We start from the raw sequence: 24,252 nt of genomic DNA on the forward strand, positions 1-24,252 counted from the left end.
CTCTCTCCCCTCACAAACGCGCGCACGCACGCACGCACGCACGCACGCACGCACGCACGCACGCACGCACGCACACACACACACACACACACACACACACACACACACACACACACACACACACACACACACACACACACACACACACACACACCTTGGTCATTATCGACACTTTTTTGGGAATCGTCAGGTTGAAGTCAGTGTGATTACCAACTACAGTACTGCATACAACCCAGAAGCCTTGAGTAGCTTTCACCGAAAACAATGTTGCAGTAATAAACACGTTTCAGCGATATGTTCACAAACATTATTCCTGAAGAACAGCTGCGTGTGATGTGTAGAAAAAAAAATTTGCCTCGAAAATTTAGACAGACACGTTAATACGGCAAATGGCTTGGAAATTGGGTGTTATTGCACGACCAATCGGACGGGGTAACGGAGCACGGCCACTCAGACAGGGTAACGGAGCACGGCCACTCGGACAGGGTAACGGAGCACCGCCACTCAGACAGGGTGACGAAGCACGGCCACTCGGCCAGGGTAACGGAGCACCGCTACTCGGCCAGGGTAACGGAGCACGGCCACTCGGACAGGGTAACGGAGCACCGCTACTCGGCCAGGGTAACGGAGCACGGCCACTCGGACAGGGTAACGGAGCACGGCCACTCGGACAGGGTAACGGAGCACCGCCACTCAGACAGGGTGACGAAGCACGGCCACTCGGCCAGGGTAACGGAGCACGGCCACTCGGACAGGGTAACGGAGCACCGCCACTCAGACAGGGTGACGAAGCACGGCCACTCGGCCAGGGTGACGGAGCACCGCCACTCAGACAGGGTAACGGAGCACCGCTACTCGGCCAGGGTGACGGAGCACCGCCACTCAGACAGGGTGACGAAGCACGGCCACTCGGCCAGGGTGACGGAGCACCGCCACTCAGACAGGGTAACGGAGCACCGCTACTCGGCCAGGGTGACGGAGCACCGCCACTCAGACAGCGTGACGAAGCACAGCCACTCGGACAGGGTAACGGAGCACCGCTACTCGGCCAGGGTGACGAAGCACCGCCACTCAGACAGGGTAACGGAGCACGGCCACTCGGACAGGGTAACGGAGCACCGCCACTCGGCCAGGGTGACGAAGCACCGCCACTCAGACAGGGTAACGGAGCACGGCCACTCAGACAGGGTAACGGAACACGGCCACTCGGCCAGGGTGACGGAGCACCGCCACTCAGACAGGGTAACGGAGCACGGCCACTCGGACAGGGCGACGGAGCACAGCCACTCGGACAGGGTAACGGTGCACCGCTACTCGGCCAGGGTGACGGGGCACGGCCACTCAGACAGGTTAACGGAGCACAGCTACTCGGCCAGGGTGACGGGGCACGGCCACTCGGACAGGGTAACGGAGCACCGCTACTCGGCCAGGGTGACGAAGCACCGCCACTCAGACAGGGTAACGGAACACGGCCACTCGGCCAGGGTGCCGAAGCACCGCCACTCAGACAGGGTAACGGAACACAGCCACTCGGACAGGGTAACGGAACACGGCCACTCGGCCAGGGTAACGGAGCACAGCCACTCAGACAGGGTAACGGAGCACGGCCACTCAGACAGGGTAACGGAGCACCGCCACTCAGACAGGGTGAAGGCGCACCGCCACTCAGACAGGGTGAAGGCGCACCGCCACTCGGACAGGGTGAAGGCGCACCGCCACTCGGCCAGGGTGAAGGTGCACGCCAATCGGACAGGGTGAAGGTGCGCCGCCACTCGGACAGGTGAAGGCGCGCCGCCACTCGGACAGGGTGAAGGCGCACCGCCACTCGGACAGGGTGAAGGCGCACCACCACTCGGACAGGGTGAAGGCGCACCGCCACTCGGACAGGGTGACGGGGCACCGCCACTCGGACAGGGTGACCGAGCACCGCCACTCAGACAGGGTGACGGAGCACCGCCAATCGGACAAGGTGAAGGTGTACCGCCACTCAGACAAGGTGACCGAGCACCGCCAGTCAGACAGGGTGACGGAGCACTGCCACTCGGACAGCGTGAAGGTGCACCGCCACTCGGACAGGGTGACGGGGCACCACCACTCGGACAGCGTGAAGGTGCACCACCACTCAGACAGGGTGACGGGGCACCACCACTCAGACAGGGTGAAGGTGTACCGCCACTCGGACAGGGTGAAGGCGCACCCCCACTCGGACAGGGTGAAGGTGTACCGCCACTCGGACAGGGTGAAGGCGCACCGCCACTCGGACAGGGTGACGGGGCACCGCCACTCGGACAGGGTGAAGGTGTACCGCCACTCGGACAGGGTGACGGAGCACCGCCACTCAGACAGGATGACGGAGCACCGCCACTCAGACAGGGTGACGGAGCACCGCCACTCAGACAGGGTGATGGAGCACCGCCACTCAGACAGGGTGACGGAGCACCGCCACTCAGACAGGGTGACGGAGCACCACCACTCAGACAGGGTGACGGAGCACCGCCACTCGGACAGGGTGAAGGTGCACCGCCACTCAGACAGGGTGATGGAGCACCGCCACTCAGACAGGGTGACGGAGCACCGCCACTCAGACAGGGTGACGGAGCACCACCACTCGGACAGGGTGACGGAGCACCGCCACTCGGACAGGGTGAAGGTGCACCGCCACTCGGACAGGGTGAAGGTGCACCGCCACTCGGACAGGGTGAAGGCGCACCGCCACTCGGACAGGGTGAAGGTGCACCACCACTCGGACAGGGTGACCGAGCACCGCCAGTCAGACAGGGTGACGGAGCACCGCCACTTGGACAGGGTGACGGAGCACCGCCACTCAGACATGGTGACGGAGCACCGCCACTCGGACATGGTGACGGAGCACCGCCACTCGGACATGGTGACGGAGCACCGCCACTCGGACAGGGTGACGGAGCACCGCCACTCGGACAGGGTGAAGGTGCACCGCCACTCGGACAGGGTGAAGGTGCACCGCCACTCGGATAGGGTGATGCAGCACGGCCACTCGGACAGGGTGAAGGTGCACCTCCACTCGGACAGGGTGAAGGTGCACCGCCACTCGGACAGGGTGAAGGTGCACCGCCGCTCGGACAGGGTGACCGAGCACCGCCAGTCAGACAGGGTGACGGAGCACCGCTACTCGGCCAGGGTGACGAAGCACCACCACTCAGACAGGGTGACGGAGCACCGCCACACAGACAGGGTGACGAAGCACCGCCACTCAGACAAGGTGACGGAGCACCGCCACTCAGACAGGGTAACGGAGCACGGCCACTCAGACAGGGTAACGGAACACGGCCACTCGGCCAGGGTGACGGAGCACCGCCACTCAGACAGGGTAACGGAGCACGGCCACTCGGACAGGGTAACGGAGCACCGCCACTCGGACAGGGTAACGGAGCACCGCCACTCAGACAGGGTAACGGAGCACGGCCACTCGGACAGGGTAACAGAGCACCGCTACTCGGACAGGGTAACGGAGCACCGCTACTCAGACAGGGTAACGGAGCACCGCTACTCGGACAGGGTAACAGAGCACCGCTACTCGGCCAGGGTGACGAAGCACCGCCACTCAGACAGGGTGACGGAGCACCGCCACTCAGACAGGGTGACAGAGCACCGCCACTCGGACAGGGTGAAGGTGCACCGCCATTCGGAAAGGGTGACGGAGCCCCGACACTCGGACAGGGTGACGGAGCACGGCCACTCGGACAGGGTGATGGACAAGGCCACTCGGACAGGGTGACGGAGCATGGCCACTCGGACAGGGTGACGGAGCACGGCCACGCGGACAGGGTGACGGAGCACGGCCACTCGGACAGGGTGACGGTGCACGGCCACTCGGACAGGGTGACGGTGCACGGCCACTCGGCCAGGGTGACGGTGCGCCGCCACTCGGACAGGGTGACCGGGCACCACCACTCAGACAGGGTGAAGGTGCACGTCACTCGGACAGGGTGAAGGTGCGCCGCCACTCGGACAGGGTGAAGGTGCGCCGCCACTCGGACAGGTGAAGGTGCACCGCCACTCGGACAGGGTGAAGGCGCACCGCCACTCGGACAGGGTGAAGGCGCACCTCCACTCGGACAAGGTGACGGAGCACGGTCACTCGGCCAGGGTGAAGGTGCACGCCAATCGGACAGGGTGAAGGTGCGCCGCCACTCGGACAGGTGAAGGCGCTCCGCCACTCGGACAGGGTGAAGGCGCACCGCCACTCGGACAGGGTGAAGGCGCACCGCCACTCGGACAGGGTGACGGGGCACCGCCACTCGGACAGGGTGAAGGCGCACCGCCACTCGGACAGGGTGAAGGCGCACCGCCACTCGGACAGGGTGACGGGGCACCGCCACTCGGACAGGGTGAAGGTGTACCGCCACTCGGACAGGGTGACGGAGCACCGCCACTCAGACAGGGTGACGGAGCACCGCCACTCGGACAAGGTGAAGGTGTACCGCCACTCAGACAGGGTGACCGAGCACCGCCAGTCAGACAGGGTGACGGAGCACTGCCACTCGGACAGCGTGAAGGTGCACCGCCACTCGGACAGGGTGAGGGGGCACCACCACTCGGACAGGGTGAGGGGGCACCACCACTCGGACAGCATGAAGGTGCACCGCCACTCGGACAGGGTGACGGGGCACCACCACTCGGACAGGGTGAAGGTGTACCGCCACTCGGACAGGGTGAAGGCGCACCCCCACTCGGACAGGGTGAAGGTGTACCGCCACTCGGACAGGGTGAAGGTGCACCGCCACTCGGACAGGTGAAGGTGCACCGCCACTCGGACAGGGTGAAGGCGCACCGCCACTCGGACAGGGTGAAGGCGCACCTCCACTCGGACAGGGTGACGGAGCACGGCCACTCGGCCAGGGTGAAGGTGCATGCCAATCGGACAGGGTGAAGGTGCGCCGCCACTCGGACAGGGTGAAGGCGCACCGCCACTCGGACAGGGTGAAGGCGCACCGCCACTCGGACAGGGTGAAGGCGCACCGCCACTCGGACAGGGTGAAGGCGCACCGCCACTCGGACAGGGTGAAGGCGCACCGCCACTCGGACAGGGTGACGGGGCACCGCCACTCGGACAGGGTGAAGGTGTACCGCCACTCGGATAGGGTGACGGAGCACCGTCACTCAGACAGGGTGACCGAGCACCGCCACTCAGACAGGGTGACGGAGCACCGCCACTCAGACAAGGTGAAGGTGTACCGCCACTCAGACAGGGTGACCGAGCACCGCCAGTCAGACAGGGTGACGGAGCATTGCCACTCGGACAGCGTGAAGGTGCACCGCCACTCGGACAGGGTGACGGGGCACCACCACTCAGACAGGGTGAAGGTGTACCGCCACTCGGACAGGGTGAAGGCGCACCCCCACTCGGACAGGGTGAAGGCGTACCGCCACTCGGACAGGGTGAAGGCGCACCGCCACTCGGACAGGGTGATGGGGCACCGCCACTCGGACAGGGTGAAGGTGTACCGCCACTCGGACAGGGTGACGGAGCACCGCCACTCAGACAGGGTGACGGAGCACCGCCACTCGGACAGGGTGACGGAGCACCGCCACTCGGACAGGGTGACGGAGCACCGCCACTCGGACAGGGTGAAGGTGCACCGCCACTCGGACAGGGTGAAGGTGCACCGCCACTCGGACAGGGTGACGGAGCACCGCCACTTGGACAGGGTGACGGAGCACCGCCACTCAGACATGGTGACGGAGCACCGCCACTCGGACATGGTGACGGAGCACCGCCACTCGGACATGGTGACGGAGCACCGCCACTCGGACAGGGTGACGGAGCACCGCCACTCGGACAGGGTGAAGGTGCACCACCACTCGGACAGGGTGAAGGTGCACCGCCACTCGGATGGGGTGATGCAGCACGGCCACTCGGACAGGGTGAAGGTGCACCGCCACTCGGACAGGGTGAAGGTGCACCGCCACTCGGACAGGGTGACCGAGCACCGCCACTCGGACATGGTGAAGGTGCACCGCCACTCGGACAGGGTGAAGGTGCACCGCCACTCGGATAGCGTGATGCATCACGGCCACTCGGACAGGGTGAAGGTGCACCGCCACTCGGACAGGGTGACGGAGCACCGCCACTCGGACAGGGTGACGGAGCACCGCCACTCGGACATGGTGACGGAGCACCGCCACTCGGACATGGTGACGGAGCACCGCCACTCGGACATGGTGACGGAGCACCGCCACTCGGACAGGGTGAAGGTGCACCGCCACTCGGACAGGGTGACGGAGCACCGCCACTCGGACAGGGTGAAGGTGCACCGCCACTCGGACAGGGTGAAGGTGCACCGCCACTCAGACAGGGTGACTGAGCACAGCCACTCGGACAGGGTGACTGAGCACTGCCACTCGGACAGCGTGAAGGTGCACCGCCACTCGGACAGGGTGACGGGGCACCACCACTCAGACAGGGTGAAGGTGTACCGCCACTCGGACAGGGTGAAGGCGCACCGCCACTCGGATAGGGTGATGCAGCACGGCCACTCGGACAGGGTGAAGGTGCACCGCCACTCGGACAGGGTGACGGAGCACCTCCACTCGGACAGGGTGACGGAGCACCGCCACTCGGACATGGTGATGGAGCACCGCCACTCGGACATGGTGACGGAGCACCGCCACTCGGACAGGGTGAAGGTGCACCGCCACTCGGACAGGGTGACGGGGCACTGCCACTCGGACAGGGTGAAGGTGCACCGCCACTCTGACAGGGTGAAGGTGTACCGCCACTCGGACAGGGTGAAGGTGCACCGCCACTCGGACAGGGTGACGGGGCACCGCCACTCGGACAGGGTGACGGAGCACGGCCACTCGATCATGCTGACGGAGCACTTCCACTCGATCACGTTGATGAAGCACTACCACTCGATCAGGGTGATATAGCATGACCACTCGATCAGGGTGATGTTGCATGACCACTTGATCAGGGTGATAGAGCACGAACCAGTTGCTCTGAATGAATTGGCACAGCAAAATTGTCCGCAGTGAGTGAATGATTTGCTCAGCATTACATAGCATGGTGGCACTATCAACAATGGGTGCTCAGCAAGTGGCTTAAGCACTCATGCACGCACTCCAATTCAATGGTTGATAAGGAACGGTTGGCCAGACTGTCAGTTTAAATTTAAAGCCAGTTCGCACCGCACACTCAGCAATTAATGAAATAAAATGAATTAATGAAATAAAACGACTTTTTCCACAAAAGAGGCTGCGTAAAGTAGAACAATCCTGGAGACTTTATAATGTTCAATCACCCGTGAAATATACCATTTTGCCTGCTCATCTGTGCACGTGTCGCATTGGATGTGGTACTTCAGTTTGGGATCCGCGCAAATGTTATAACTTTTTTTTAAATTAAAACGCCCATTTTTTTATTTTACCAGATTTGCTTTGATTTCCTGTAGAGTAAGCACCTTGCAAAACCTGAAAATGTAGACACAAATCTGGCAGACGCTATTGATCGGTAGTCCCTCTTGGGGACAGGGCATGAGGCCGAGCAGTGAATGCATTAAATCATATAGCTCAATGAAGCTCGTACATTTTGGCACATTCCTAAAGTTTTTTTGTTCACTCAATATAATTATCAAAACAGTTTAAAAAGATAAGTTTAACGCATTGGAACTTTCACATCCTCTTGTGTTTGTATGGAGAAGACGGCCATGAACATGGCCTTGCTTGCCTTAAGTAAATAGGTATATCGGCTTCATTGTAAAACTCATCATTTCTTTAAATTATCAGATTTGTTAGTTTTCATTCTTGCACTTCCTTGTAGTTTTCTTAGTATGTATGCAAAGTTTCAGGCTGCGAGGTTATATGGGTTTGGAGTTATGAAGGAGACACAAACATATACATATTATACATGTACATATACATATACATAGTGAAGAACAACCAAACTCCATATTATGCTTCATTAAATTTATCATTCCTCAATATGAAAGAAGATAAACTCGAAAGGGATGTGGACGAAAGTTCCACATTCAGTTTGATTTGACAAATTACAACTGCAAACAACATGTGGCATCAATTGGCTAAAAATAATAATTGATTGATTCTGCAAAATTTCATTTTTCAATAAGGTGTTCGCTACCACTAGTGGATTCATTCCAAGAGGCAAACCTGGGTAAAACTTCCCCTTTTTTAAAGCCCAAACCCTGTCTGAAACAATGAATCCTTGGCTAGTTCCAAAGCAATGCAACATGAAGGAGCAAGACGAGGCAGATACAATCAGTTTTTCCAAACAGGAAGAGTTTGCTGACAATTTGTATTCCACTTGGGATCAGAGTTCTTTAAGTAGACAAACTGCCCTTTTATATTTACATTAAGAAATAAACAAAGAAAAACAAAACCCCACCGGCTGCTGCAGCAATTTGCAATGGGGTTTCAGAGCAATTCTCATCCAGTGGGTCCAAGAGCGAGCCCTCTGGGTTCGCTCCAGCTTCCAGAAGTAGCTGAAGCAATATTGATTTTGGGAAGAGACAGATGTGAAAAGAAAGAATGAAGTGTCAAATAAACTGTGTGTGAGAAGAGAAAACTACAGTCATTCCGGTGAAAAGAATATGGGGAATGAATCAAAAGAAATGGACGATATACAGATAAGCAAAGGCGTACCTGGCACACGGAAACATGCCCGTGAGCTGTGGCAAACATGAGCACTGTATAATGTCTCGTCTGTGGGTGCACCAACGGACAAGTTGCTGATGGAGATGGAACCTAAACATATAGAAGGACAATTATAATTTTTTTTCTGATATTTCCAGAGATAATTTCATCAAACAAACACAATGCATCCCATGAATCTTTCAATGTTGAATTTTATTTTGCAGCCCATAAGGTTTTCCTCATTTACACCAATTTGAGGTTTGTCCTTTCCACTTTGCATTTCTGACATGTTAAATTTCCTCCCTTTTTATATTACCTGCACATCAGGATCGGCCCTCAAATCCAAGAGCATCTGAACCATAGCTTCATCTCCATGGCAGCTGGCAAACATAAGTGGGGTCAGGCCCTAGAGAAAGAAGAGATGTGGAGTTAAGGTGAAAGCAGGGCGATTCCAGTAATGTATAGTTGCTTGGTAAAGCCACAAAGCTATACACCAATTCACACACCTCCCTCACTCCAGTATCATGAGGTCGCAAGTACATGTTCATACAGTGACCTATTCCTTGTTATACCCTCCAAGTCCAAGCTTTTTACTCACCTCCACTTATTTACACTCACCCCCTCCTCATCCTCCTCTTTTCCTCGAGCTATGGAATTGCAGTGTCTGTCCAATCCTACTCCTCATGACGGCAATGGGCACCTCAAACTATCCCACATATATATATATATATATATATATATATATATATATATATATATATATATATATATATATATATATATATATATATATATATGTGTATATATAACCTATTCAGTCTTCCATTTCCGACCAACTGCCTCCTTCATATACCTGCTGCTATCCTTACTCAAGCTAATATTCTTTATCTCTTTGTCCCTCATCCATATTTTTTCCTACTGCTCCAGAGTCAATAAATTATTTTCTCTTTTCCTCTTTTCCAACATTCCAGCTCTTTAATGAGGCTCTTGTAACAATTTTTGAAAATGACCAGTAACGTTGTGGCAACAGTTACCTTCTCACCCTGAGGACTGCGTGCATGATTGATGCTGGTTCTGCTCACCTATCAGAATAATCCACAGAAAATATGTTATCGAAACAACATGCTTCAAATGCTACATCTGTTCGTCACTTGAATGCATTCAAGACACCAGAAGGTATATCTAGGACATTGCAAGATCTAGGCTTCCTTGGCCCACCCCTCCGATACCCCTTATGGCTTTACCTGTGCATACCTGACTAATACCTCAGAGCTGCTGCTCTTTAATATACAGTGCCCATAGAAAGTCGACACCCTATTTCAAAATTTTCACCTTTTTTTGCCTTAAATCGGACTTTTTCCACTCTTCCTGTATTTACACATCGTAACCTAAGGATGAACTTTCATCCCAATTTCGGCTTTCTTGCAGAGGGTAGCACGTTTTCCTTTTGGATTTTTCTGTGTTTTGCTCCATCAATTTTCCCTTACATCCTGAAAAGTGCCCCAGTTCCTGTTGATGAGAAACATCCCCATGACGTGATGCTTCCCCCACCATGCTTCACAGTCGGGATGGTGTACTTTGGGTGATGTGCCGTGATGGGTTTGTGCCAAATGTAAGGTTTTGCATTTCGGCCAAAAATTTTCCATCTGGTTTCGTCAGACCACAAAACTTTTTGCCACATGGCTTCAGAATCTCTGGGGTGTTTTTTTTTTTGCATTACTCAAATGGTACTCGAGGTGAGCTTCTTTGAGTAATGGATTCCTTCTTGCCACCCTACCATACAAGCCAGACTTGTGGAGTGCTTGGGATATTGTTATCACAGTGACCATTCTTTGCCATTAAGGAATGTAGCTCTTTTAAAGTTGCCATTGCCCTCTTAGTGACCTCTCTGATCAATCTCCTCCTTGCTTGGTGATCCAGTTTGAAGGGACAGCCTGATCTAGGCTTGGCAGAGTCTTGGTGGTACCATATGCCTTCCACTGCTTAATGATTGTCATGACTGTGTTCCAAGGCATATTCAAGGCCTTTGAAATATTTTTATATCCATCCCCTGGTGTGGTGGTAGTCGTATGGCAGCATAGCTGCCAGGGTAGCTATCATTTCTTGAAGCGCGACTGTGTTGCTGATGCAGTGCCCCTGTACCAGTACACACACTAGAACTGGTACTCATTTTGCCGACCTCGGAAGGATGACAGGCTGAGTCAACCCTCTGGTGTATTAATTCAGCAGCCGACGGGGCTTGAACTCAGGACCCTAGAATCCCAAGCCGCCACCCTAACCACTGAGCCAACACCAGGCTTATCCATCCCCTGATCTATCCCCTTCCACAACTTTATTCCAGAGGTGTTTTGAAAGCTCCTCGGTGCTCATGGTTGAGTCTTTGTTGTAAAATGCACTACCCAGCAGAGGACACCGACAGGAACAGCTGATTTTATTATGAAATAATCAGAATCACTACAATTTAACACAGGTGGAGGCCAATTAACTTGGTGTGTGATTTTGAAGGCAATTGGTTACTCCTTAGCCAATTTACAATTCCTATTATAAAGGGGGTGGACACATCCAATTAATAAGTATCCACCATCAAGTTTAATTAATTTTCTGATATTTGTAAAATTTGTTTTACATTTGGAAGTTGTGGGTTAGGAGGTGTAAATAAAAGGTGGAAAAAGTTTTTAAATTCAATTTAATTTCAGACTACAAGGCAGCAAAAGGTAAAAATTTTGAAAGTGGGTGTAGACCTTCTATCGGCACTGTACATCATTAGTCATAATGACAGCTATTCATACATGACTTCATAACAAGGTTCAGAGTTGATCATTGCCAGAAAACGGAACCCATAAAACATCTACATAATTGAGTGATTTGCAATAATTTGTGACATACTGGCAACATGCTCTGATGCATGCATAAGGACATGTTAGAAATAAGCTGGTGGTGGTTGGAGGTCTTAACACCCTGAAAAACTCAAGATGTTTATCGTTATATAAATGGAAATAAAACTATAGATAATTATGACAATGTAAAGGATAATAAACACGATGGAGGATTTGTAAATAACAGGCATTAAGAGAAATACACGTTGCTGTTTTTGTCCAGTGATCGAAGGCTCATGGAGGATGTTGTACTTTGTTATTACAGAATCTTAGGCTCGTGGAGCTGACACACACACACACACACACACACACACACACACACACACACACACACACACACACACACACACACACACACACACACACACACACACACACACACACACACACACACACACACACACACACACAACACAGGACTGCTCGACGAGAAAAACAGCTACTGAGCTTGGGGGAAGTGACTTCACTTCTTCAAGGGACTCTGGGTGCCAGCGACGTCGCAACAATGGTGCCACCTTTCTCAACGTACAAACTGGGGAATTTCCGAAGAAGGGGTTTCTTCTGACCCATGGATGCCAACCTTTTGGGATTGCCCATGCTCTTGTCCTTTTAAATGCTGAATTTCCATCAAGGAAGCAGCACGCAACATTTACAAAAAAAAAACAATCTTTGGTAAGACTCTGGTTTGAACCCCAGACCTCTCAAACTCAGAGCAGACATTCTTACTCAGAGACACTCTTACACCACCAAGTCTACTCACCTCACCACCACAATACTTGCATTACATCCAGGACAAGTACTACAAGGAACATTAACGCATGTTACTTGAGTTACAAAGATGCATATGATGGACAACTCAACATAATATAGGACAGTATATGCGATTTGAATGTGCGATCACAGCATCTGAAGGAAAGTGCTCAGATGGGAATGCCAACTCCTGAAAAATGAATGTTTTCACCAAAGTGTTTCCCTTCCAACTCAATAACCTGCTCATTTCTGACATTGATTCCTTCTGCTCCAAGTAATGTTGCAGCAGGATCCAGAACATCTACACGACCACAGTCCAACATGGCGAATGCCGCAGACTTCAGGAAAGACTTCGTCACAACCTCAGCACTCAGATCACGGCAAGCAACTGCCATCAGGCTGGGTCTGTGCAGAAGAACACAATTATCTCACCGTGATGACAAGCAAAATAAATTAAACTAACCATGTAACTTCTTCCTCAATGGATCCAACACCGAATTACAAATGCAAACCATAAAGATTAAAACTCGACAACATAATCGATCAACTGCAAATGTATGAACGGTGAACCTGTTTCATCACTCAAATGCAAGTTTAATAATGCAATCATAATCATCATCATTGTCATCATCATAATCATGCGTCACCCCTAATACAGGAATCGAAAGGACTTCATCTCAATCTCTTCCTGTCCTGTGAAACAGGCAGTACACTCATTCGTGCCTCTAATTTTATGACAAACCACCAGAAGATGTGAGTTAGATACTCACTTATTTGTCTTTCTTTTGTTATCTTGTAATGCCCTAATTAGTTATGCTCTATAAAATTGTCGTTGAAGGCAACATTATTCAATATATTGATATGGTTGTGGGGGTAGATGGAGGAATTTCATAGGAAAGTTAGGATTGAATAGAGTTGTTTGGTCTGTGGACGTGTAGGAGACATCTCAATGTAAATTAAGTGGGGAAACTGTGAGCTTAAGTGTTACGTGTCACCACGTGGGGGGTGGTGCAGTGTTAATTACATAGGGATTAAGGATAATTTCCCTCAGTATGTGATTGCCCCTTGTGACCTATTCCTACGTTTTTGCATTTACAAGCCAGCCATGAAGGAGTTGCATTTTTCTAACAACCACAACCATAACCATAACAACAAGCAAGCAAAATGCGCTGAGCAGGCAGAAGCCCCACCTTCCTGGGTTTCATGCCAGAAAGCAAAGCCCAGAGGTGGAAGAAGGGAGACGTTCAGAGTCATAGTTGTGAGAGGAATGTGGCTGGGACGGAGGACCCTGCTTTGCTCTCCTCTCCTCTCAGCCTGACTAAATGGCTGCGTGATTCTCATGTCATGCTGCGACTTGGCTTGCTTACTGAGCAGACACTGGCCATTGACTCTTGGCTGGTTATGAGAGATGGACTTCGAAGCCTCGTTTATGTTACCGAAGGGAGCTGCACCATTCTGAGAGAGCATATCGGCAAGCGCGATTGACGAGGAAGCCGCATGGCGGTCTCTGAGCCTTGGTGTTGAATACCGCTCACAAATTACTTCATGTATGTTTCCCGCTGTGAGAGAGCAGCTCGGCATCATTTTTGGGCGTGTATACCCATGCATCTTTTATATTCTACGGCATCCTCCAACCTAAGGGTTCTACTTAATCTTTTAAGAGTTGCCCTTTTTTCCTGGATCGCTTGTTTGCAACCCTCATCCCACCAAGGGAGTTTGATTTTCTTACCCACTGGACTTCTGAAAGTTGGGATTGTATCACCAGTTATGTTATTCATAATTAGGACAATATTCCAATTGAGGCTATCAATATCGCTTACGGCAATCCATTCTTTCACTTCATCAGAACATCGACATGAGAAAAGACCCCAGTCTGACTTGGAAAAGTTCCGAGGAGCCAGTCCTTGAGGATCCTCAGGACCACTTTCTAATTTAAGATTCGTGATCACTGGAAAGTGATCACTTCCTAGATTGTTGTCATGGACCTTCCAATCACATCTTGCTGCTTCAATTGATGAAATGAGAGAGAGATCCAGAAGGGACATCTTCCCTGTAGATGGATTAATACATGTCCCTGTTCCATCATTTAAGACCACCATATCAAATTCATCAATCAAATCCTCAATACATTCACCATCTCTATCCGTGATTTTAGAGCCCCAAAGAATGTTATGACTGTTGAAATCCCCACATACAAGGACCACCACCCCCCTTCTAAAAGTCTCCTGGAGCCTCTTGTGCACCAATGGTTGACAGGGATTGTAGAAATTGAAAAGAGAAACCATTCCCCTTGAGCCATGGACCTTGATACGGTTACACTCCAATTCTGCAATGCCTTCCATGATCGAGAATACCCAATTTGACAAGAATCCCACAGCTACCACCATTCCCACTTGCTCTATCCCGATGTATAAGGGTATACCCCGGAATATAGAATCGATTATGTTTCTTGAGCCATGTTTCTTGTAAACATATTATATCCGGTTGAGTTACCAAATCGCAGATAATTTTTTTTAATTCAGATCCATGGGCCACTACACTTTTAGCGTTCCATTGAATTTAATTATTGGCATTAACCATTGAGTCCTGGGACTGTTTGGCATCAGAACTGGTTTCTTTCTCTCTCTCTTTTTTATCATCTGTCTTGCTAAATATCTTGTTAATATCCTTGGAGAAAATTCCCTCCCAACCCAGATGTTTACAGGCTGCAGAAGAGATTACGTTACTCTTCTCCGATCTCCTTTTCACAAGAGCTGTACAATTAACCACCTCAGTAATGAAACCAATAAAACCCATTCTGGAAATGTTTGAAACCACCATGCCACTTGTATCCTCGGTTTGGCATTCCTGATCTATGGATTCGGACTGATAACCAACCTAACTTGTCTGTAGTTTTTCCAGGGCAGAAATTTTTGTGATCAAATTGACTTCCTTCATTGGCAACACAATTTTGGGGGACCTTGTGGACCGCCTCTGCATAAGATAACTTCCAAGTAGTTTTCACGTGTTGTATCTTGGCCGCTCTTTGGAATTCCAAACAACCTCTGTAGGCTGCACTATGGTCACCACCACAATTGGCACAACAGATTTTAACACTCCTGCAGCTATCATACTCATGTTCTCCATTACACTTGCTGCAGTGTTGTTTACCCCTACAGGATGGTGCTGTAATGACTGAACTTTTGACATTTGTAAAATCTTAAGGGAGGAGGGATGTACTCCCAAACAGGAAGTGTTTCGTAGCCCAGAAACACTTTAGGAGGAAGAACAGGGTTGGAGAAGGACAACACCACAGATGTGGTGCCCACCTTAACCCCATCCCTGACCGAAGTGAGACGATGGGCGCCACATACTCCCATATCTACCAAATGGCTCTTGATATCATCCATACTCATGTCAAGGTCTATCCCATAAATTACTCCCAGGCATTCCGTTAATGACCTGGGGATGAGAGCAGAGATTCGGATACCACCAAAGAGAGATACTCTCAGATTTTTTTCCTGCTGGGCCAACGATTTGCAGTCGATCAGTAGGTCCCTGATCTAAGCTTTTTATCACTATGAACATCACCAAATTCTTTCACAATTAAAGTTGCCAATTTTAACGGGTTGCCGAAAATCGATGGCTCGGGTCCTTCCAAAATCGAGATTATGATTGGAAATTCATAATCTGGCTCCTCTTGAGCCTTAACTCCTTTACACACCTCCGACTCATCACTGCTTTCTTCAACAGGCTTAACCCTCTTCGTGCCTGACCCTCCGGAAGCTATCGCCCATTGCGGAGGACACGTCCAGTCGTCATCTCCCACTTCACCCTCCATTTAGTCGCACCTCATAGGGATCACCAAGAGCGAAATTTGGCCCTTACCTACCAATGACAAATCAAAAAGAACACCGGACTGTAGATAATACCAAATACCAGAAGATCCTAGAAGCACCTATCAGTGGGATACAAAATGTAAACTGTTCAGCCTGGCGGAGGTATATGCTCTACCGAGTGCCGTTCCGTTTCACCAAGTGTCACTCGATGAGTGATTTTTTCATTTGTCTGTCTGTCTGTCTGTTTGTAAGCAGGATAACTGAAAACGTTGCGGACGGATTCAGACGAAACTTGATGGACAGGTTGGGTGTGTGACAAGGCCGAAATGAATATATTTTGGCAAAGGTCCGGATACGGATATAGATACTATAATTATTTAAGTGATTCTTCACCATTGAGAGAAAGGGATAAAAACAGTATACAGCACAATATTTCAAAAAGTTGTGGACGGATTAGTATGAAACTTGGTGGATGAGTTGGATAGGTGAGAAGAACTAGGCGATTAGATTAGTGGTCGTGATCCAGATCTATCAGTGGGATCTATAGGATCCCCTATCAGTGGGATACAACACATAAATTGTTCAGCCTGGTAGAGCTATGCACACTACCGAGTGAAGTTCTAGTTTCCAGCTGTGACTAACACGCATAGATGAGCTTATGCATGGATCACATGATTGTAAATGGATCACATGCATCTCGTGTATCTTTAGAGGGATTTACAAAAAACATATGCAGACAACAAACAAATAATCACAGCACATAAAATCCCAGAATCCAGCATGATCTGTGATCAAATGGGAATGACATACCAGAAATTGCTATTTTTAATGAAAATGAATTATCAAATATATATATATATATATATATATATATATATATATATATATATATATATATATATATATATATATATATATATATATATATATATATATATATATATATATATATATATAATGCTTTCAGGTATTATAAAATATGATTGGAGATGTGGACGAAACAAATTTTTAAGAAGTAATGACTCATTAGTGTTGTACGTATGTAACAACACAGAACATCACTTCCGCCAACATCATCGCGCTTCCTGCACCCACTTTACCCAGTCACACCCAGCTCTTCCTGGACTCTGTGTCCTTTTCTCCTGACGAGGTGGAGAGCTTGCTGTCAAACCTCGACTCAAATTCTGCAACCGGTCCAGACAACATCAGCCCACGTGTCCTAAAAACCTGCTCTTCTGCTCTTGCTCACCCTCTCTTTGTTCTATTCACCCTCTCATTTGCTCAAGGTCATCTGCCATCCAGTTGGAAATCAGCAAACATTACTGCCCTGCACAAAAATGTACAAAAACAGATCCCTGCAACTACAAACCAATCAGCCTTCTCCCAATCATCAGGAAGGTTATAGAATCCATCATCGCTTCAGACATAAAATCCTTCCTTTTCTCCAATGGCTTGATTTCCGATCATCAATTTGAAGCCACATCAGGGCATTCTACCATGGATATTCTGCTTCAGCTCTCCCAACAATGGATCCATCCATCGATTGGGATCATACCCTGTGCAGAGCATAGGTGCTGCCTCAGCAGTCTCCTTGGCTATTGGGCACAATCCTGGATAGGTCACCAGTCCGACACAGGATACCAGCAAGCTGGCACTCATTTTGCCGACCTCGGAAGGATGACAGGCAGAGTTAACCCCACTTGGTATTAATTCAAAAGCCAAGTGAGATTTGAACTCAGGATCCTCGGATCCCGAGCCCACCACCATAACCATTTAGCCAACACCAGACATATCAATGGATGGAGATTCTCAATACCAGACATGAAATCAGAGCCGTCTTCCAAGACATATCGCATGCTTTCGATATGGTCTGGCACCAAACTCTCTTCCTGTGGTATCCAAGGCCATCGACACCATCACCTCACCCCATCCAAAACCATGATCTTTTCTACCCCTGTTAATCCACCTTCAACCCATCGCCTTCATTCCTCTCTGGAAAATGACTCTTTGGAAAATCCTCTTTATCTCTTTGCTGATGACTCCACCTTCTGATGGTACCATCTGTCATCCCTCAGATCAGCAAGCAGGAGCTTCTTCGCTCTCTGCAGATCTGGATAAAATCACAAACTGGTCCAACACGTGGAACATGTCTTTCAATCCTGACAAATCTCACACTCTCAGTGTATCTCTCTGAAAGGACCATCTGGAAAAACCCCCATCCACTTCTCAACACTCCTCTTGAAGAAGTCCTTTCATTTAAGCTTCTGGGTCTCACTATCTGCCATGATCTTTCCTGGGAAAGCCACATTTTTAAGCTGGCCTCCAAAGCCAATCACAGCTGGGCATCCTCCATCATGCAAAGTCATTCCTTCACACACCTGAGCTCATGAGCACGTTCAAAGCTTTCATCCACAGTTTGAATGAGTAATAGTCTCCCTTTTGGGCTGGCGCTACCGCCTCTCACCTTCCTCGGCTTCACACTGTGGAAACCAAAGCACTTAGGATCATTGGTATCTCCCGTGATGAGGCTGTCTTTGGGTCTCTCACTCTCTCACTGCAGGCAGGGCTGTGTATTTTTTTCTGTCTTCTACCATCTCCTCTCTGGCCTCACCCCCCCCCCTTCTCCCACGTTCTGTCTACGATATGTTGTCCCCCCATGTTACCGCAGTCCAATCAAGGTCCACCAGCAATCCCCTTCTGGTAAAACTACCAAAATCACGAATCACTGCTCACCTTCACTCTTTCATTCCTCTTTTTCCCCACCTTTGGAATAAACTCCCTCACTCTATTCATTCCCACTCTTCCCTCCAGGTCTTCAAAACAACTGTTCACCATCACCTCTTATCTCCCCCCCCATCAAAAACCATGATCTTTTCTACCCCTGTTAATCCACCTCAAACCCATTGCCTTCAAATTCCCTGCTTTCCTTCCTCAAAGTCCCTGTAGTGTCCATTATGTTTACCCTGTGTGCCCCACCCCCATCCCTCTCCCTTCCACAGATCTCCTTCAAGTCTCTGTTCCTCACTGTCTTGTCCTTCCCTCTCCTACCCCTCTTGTCTCCTGCTCCCCTTGTTGTATGTTGTGTGTGTTAGCTCTCATACAATCCATAACATTGTTGACAAAAAAAACAAAAACATGCCTGCCTCCTATTATATTATCAGAAAATGACCTGAAATAGAATTTGTTGCTAAATGGTGTATTTTGTCACATATGTATGTGAAGCAAAAAAAAAAAAAAAAACATTGAAAATTATCAAATCTATTAATTCTCTATATCAGAAATTTCACTTTTGTTTTGTTTAAAATTGGCAACCAGTTTGGGTTTAAAAGCCCCTTTAAGCTTCGAGTTTTGGTTTCAAACCAAACATGATCTTAATCAAGAATCTCATTTTTCCATCATTTACAATTCATCACTGAAGTTCCATGTCTATTGCCAGTTGACTATGAAATACCCATTTCTCTCATACTCCAATCGAGCTGGAGGACATGAGTGTCCAGGCAGGAGGAGTCGTGATGCTTGAGCTACATCTCCTGCTTCGACGCTGGCAGCCCGACGACAGGTTGCATGGCAAACAGCTATCCACACCCAGCGCCATAGAGGTGGCCGGAGAGCTAAGGGACTGTAAGAGGAAACAGAAAGTGGAGGCTAAAAATAATAACGAAGGAAAAAGCAGCTAAATAATACAGCAAGCGAAGATGAAACGAGGAAACCTAACCATTTTGGCAGACATTAAAGAAATAAGAAAAAAAAAAATAATTATGTGTATAATAATAACAATGGTATTCATAAAAAGAAGCACAAAGGTATCACGAATGCCACGTACATTTCTTGGGTGAGAGAGACAACAGGGGGTTGGAGAACATGGGCCCGAGCACAATATAGATGATGGTACAGGGCATGCAGTGCTGCGGGGCGCCAGGTTGGGTGGTCACACATACGGCCTGAAGGACCAGGCATTATCTGAGCCACGAGACGTGAAACCTGAGCCAGCAGTGCACCTGGAATAAGAGATACCTTGCTAGAGAAATAATTTATTAGAAACGTGAAAAAAAAAGGAGATACTGATCAAGATGGTGTAAGCTGGAGGGACACTTGTACATTGTGAGCAATGAAGTACCGAGAGAAGATTGAAGATTATTACCGAGCTCAGCTTTGCTGGCCACACATGTTGTTCGACAGGCCTGCTGGACAGAGCGATACTCAGCTAATTCTCCAGCACCATTTTGATCTACATCTTTCAGTTTTCCTTTCCATCTCCCATCTTCCCCCAATGCCATCCAGTCATCTGGAAGAACTGGTTCTCCTGAGATGTAGACAGGAAAACACTTGATATAGAAGAGCAGGAACAATAACAAGGAATGAGTAAACTTCAAAAATACCAAGAGAAATGACATAGGATATTGATGGAAAATAATGGAAGTGACAAATTCCTTGGAACAGTCAAAAATGTTGTTTCTAAATCTCGCTGCAAGTAAACTGCCACATTATAACTGCCGGCAGTGATAACCGGGTACCAAGACGTCCCACTTTGATCGGACACTTGACCCTGACCCATGACGTTTATTATTATTCAATTCAATTTGGAATGGGATTAAAGTAAATTCATTTTAAATCAAATGGTAGATGAAATAGGTACAGTCCGACATTGGAGTAATCAGAAGGAACCCAAACAAGCAAAAAGCAAAGATGGAGTCATCTGCAGGAACCTTGATCAGATTCACGTTTCATCTGCTACTCCTCTACCTCCAACCTCATCCAGGCACAGCTAAGTGAGCCTTATTACAATTTTTTTTAAAAGTTGAAAAAAAATCAGAAAGAACCCAGATAAAAAAAAATTAAATAATTCTGGCTGCCACACCATGCATCCAATGTGGTTGAAATTTAAAACATATATTCCCCATCACTACTAGATTGTAACTGGGAAGTTTAGTTAGCATTGATTCGATTAATCGGTTCAAGAGAAAGATTAAAAAAAAAGATTTTCACTCAATCCAATATGGCTGGGCGACCATGTGACATCAATTATTCATGAATACCCTGCATCTGCAAGGCTTGGGGAACATTTGTGTGAAGTTTCCCCTCTATCTGTCCAGCCATTCTGAATAAGAAGATTTTTATAGGTATCAGGGTAAATCCAATATGGCTGCCAAACCATGTGACATATGACATCATATGTGTGAACCATTTGTTTCTCATGGATAGGCGGTCATACGTGTAAAGCTCCGCCTTGATCTATTCAGCCACTTCAGACAAGAATATTTTTGAAGGATTTAAAAAAAAAAAAAACAATATGCTGAAACACGTGACCAATGACGTCATCAATGTTGTATTTCTGTGGACAATTTTATCCCAAGATGACCCTCAAAAATATTTATACTGATAAGATGTAGCATTCTACATATGCAATGATGACGTCATAAAGAAGGCACTTATGATGTCATAACAAAATCACACTTATTCCCCATGAGGAGATGTGCCATGTTTCGTGTTTTTTCCTTTGTGCGGTTTCAGAGACACAGAGGTCCAAAGTTTTTCCATTTTTCCAACATGGCTGCCATACCACGTGACCTATGATGTCATAATCATCAATGAAACATTACACTTGAGTCGTCGCTCCGATGGTGGAAATTTCGTCACAATCCACAAGCGGCTGCAGAGAAAAAACACTAAAGTTCTGTGTGGACAAACAAACAAGCAAACAAATGGACCCAAATGCAATACCATCTCCTCCGGCAAGGGTAATAATAGAAATATGAGGAAATAGTACTTTACAACATGGAAAACAAATATGGCAGGACACATGGACACACTATAATCCAACAATTAACAAGTAAAAAAGACATAAAATGTCATAGCCCACATTGTTTTCATAATTTTGCTGTATGGTGTCACAAGGAAATTTTGCACAGGAGGAGGCCACTCGGCCCATCATGCCTGCACCACACCAATACTAAATTTAATAAATCTATCAATACCCCTTCCATTCGTGTGCAGCCTTTTGGCTGCTACACTGGTCGTACTCATTTTGCTGACCTCGGAAGGATGACAGGCTGATTCAACCCCCTGGTGTTAATTCAGCAGCGAATGGGGCTTGAACTCAGGACCCAAACCGCTAAGCCAACATCAGAGTTAAAGGGCGAGCCCATACTTATGCACAACTAAAATGGCTGCCAGTCTACCAGTCGGCCATCTTTAATCAGATCGCAAGATAAAGTGATGGACATGTGTGCGTCATCATGTGCTGTTCTTGTGCCAAGTTTGAACAAAATCAGACCATACACGTCTGAGAAATGGTTGTGGACAATTTTTCGTAATAAAATGGCTTCCAGTCGGCCATCCTGGATCTGATCTCGAAAAAAAATAATGAGCGTATGTATGCCATCATTCTTTATCTGGTTGCCAAGTTTGAACAAAACTGGTCCATGCATGTCTGAGATATGGTTGTGTACAATTTTTCGTAACAAAATAGCTACCAGTCGGCCATCCTGGATCTGATCTCGAAAAAACAAATGACGCGCATATGTACGCCATGATTCTTTATCTGGTTCCCAAGTTTGAACAGCATCAGTAAATGCATATTTGAGAAATGGTTGAGGACATGTTCAACATCAGGATTGTTTTACAACTAAAATGGTCACCAGTCGGTCATCTTGCATCTAACCTTGAAGCAAAATGACATGCATATGTAAGCCATCATTCCTTATCTGTGTGCCATGTTTGAATAACATCAGTAATGCTTGTCTGAGAAATGGTTGAGGATGTGTTCAACATCAGGGTTTTTTAGAACTAATATGGCCACCAGTCGGCCATCTTGAATCTGATCTCGAAAAAAAATGACACTTGTGTTCCATATCGGTGTGCCAAGTTTGAATAAGATCGGTAAATGCATGTCTGAGAAATGGTTGAGGATGTGTTCGACACCGGGGGGGGGGGGGGTTAACATCTTGGATCTTATGTCGAAAAAAGAGACGTGCATATGGATACCATCATGTGTTGTCTTTGTGCCAAGTTGGAATAAAATCGGTCCATACATGTCTGAGATATGGTTGCGGACGCACACACCTATGCAAGCAAGTGCGCACAGACACAAAAATCGATATCAAATCCATAAGCCCACGTTTCGGACTAAGTTCAACGGGGGCTAATAATACATACACACACCACATGACATATGCTGATCTGGAATATTGTGTACAATTTTTGTCACCACATCTGTGGAAGACATAGTTGCCATTGAGAGGGTACATCATAGAGCTAAGCTATGAAGAGCAGCTGAAAGAGACAGGATGTTTTTCTATTCAAAAGGGGACAATTTCAAGAGGATCTGATAGAGATGTTTCAGATAATGAAGGATATCAACAAAGTGCATGTATATGAGTTTTGAAAGAGAATGGACAGTGACAGGACCAGGGGCCACAGTTTAACAGAAGAGTTGAGGAGAGTTAAGATGGTAGTAAGGGCCCTGTCACACCTTGATGTTTTAGCCAGCGTATGGCAAGGTCTCAAAATGTATGTAAAACGCTGGCGTACGCTGAACTATTGATTTTTTTTTAAAGTTTTGGGCGTATAATAACGTGTTGGACGTATGCATAACGTATTAGTAACGTACACAGAACGTTTTAATCACATATAGATAACTTATACAAACGAATGCTGAGTGTGTTGTCGGCGTTCACAACCTCTGCCCAATGATAGTCTAACTTATGCATAGCGCGGCAGCGTATCGCCGACGATCACGTGGCGTAGGCTATTCATACGCTGCGGCTCGATGATTCAAATCATAACCGCACTAGACATCGAAGTGTGAAGCCGCTGTCACACCTTGACGTTTTAGCCAGCAGATGCAGATGTATGAAAAATTTGCCGAACCAAGCTGGCACACGTCGAATACGTTATGGGTAAGTTTTGTATACGTTAAGAGCACGCTGGCATACGTCGTAGTATGTTGGCATACGTTGTAGTACACTGGCATATGTCGTAGTTTTCTGGCATACGTCGTCATACGCCGAGTACGTCGAGAAATTTTCAGCATGTTGAAAATTTCTCGACGTACTCGGCGTAAGACACACGTTCCGCATACGCTGGCCATAAGTTGTAGGCATGTTACGCGATCGTTGACACATGTCGCCACACGTTACTTGTACGTTATTCATAAGTCAAAACAGGTCAAGGTAATG

At 48.4% G+C, this 24,252-nt stretch overlaps 1 protein-coding gene across 4 annotated transcripts in view; it reads right to left on the reverse strand.

Annotated features, from left to right (window-relative positions):
- Positions 1-24,252, reverse strand: part of LOC147030751 (ankyrin repeat and BTB/POZ domain-containing protein 2-like) — a 74,203-nt gene that overhangs the window by 45,688 nt on the left and 4,263 nt on the right. For 2 of the 4 annotated variants that reach the window (XM_085875131.1, XM_085875132.1), the window contains exons 2-9: positions 20,217-20,378; positions 19,899-20,073; positions 19,527-19,694; positions 12,497-12,662; positions 9,666-9,713; positions 8,948-9,037; positions 8,641-8,742; positions 8,384-8,480 (exon numbers count right to left, since the gene is read on the reverse strand). In XM_085875131.1, coding sequence (XP_085731257.1) covers positions 8,384-8,480; positions 8,641-8,742; positions 8,948-9,037; positions 9,666-9,713; positions 12,497-12,662; positions 19,527-19,694; positions 19,899-20,073; positions 20,217-20,378 — 1,008 coding nt within the window. The remainder of the gene's footprint in view (positions 1-8,383; positions 8,481-8,640; positions 8,743-8,947; positions 9,038-9,665; positions 9,714-12,496; positions 12,663-19,526; positions 19,695-19,898; positions 20,074-20,216; positions 20,379-24,252) is intronic. The other 2 variants (XM_085875133.1, XM_085875134.1) reach the window with 2 other exon arrangements.

Source organism: Eptatretus burgeri, chromosome 3 (genome assembly GCF_056783735.1).
Source record: "Eptatretus burgeri isolate ZD-2024b chromosome 3, Ebu_testis_v1, whole genome shotgun sequence".
NCBI classification, from domain to species: domain Eukaryota; kingdom Metazoa; phylum Chordata; class Myxini; order Myxiniformes; family Myxinidae; genus Eptatretus; species Eptatretus burgeri.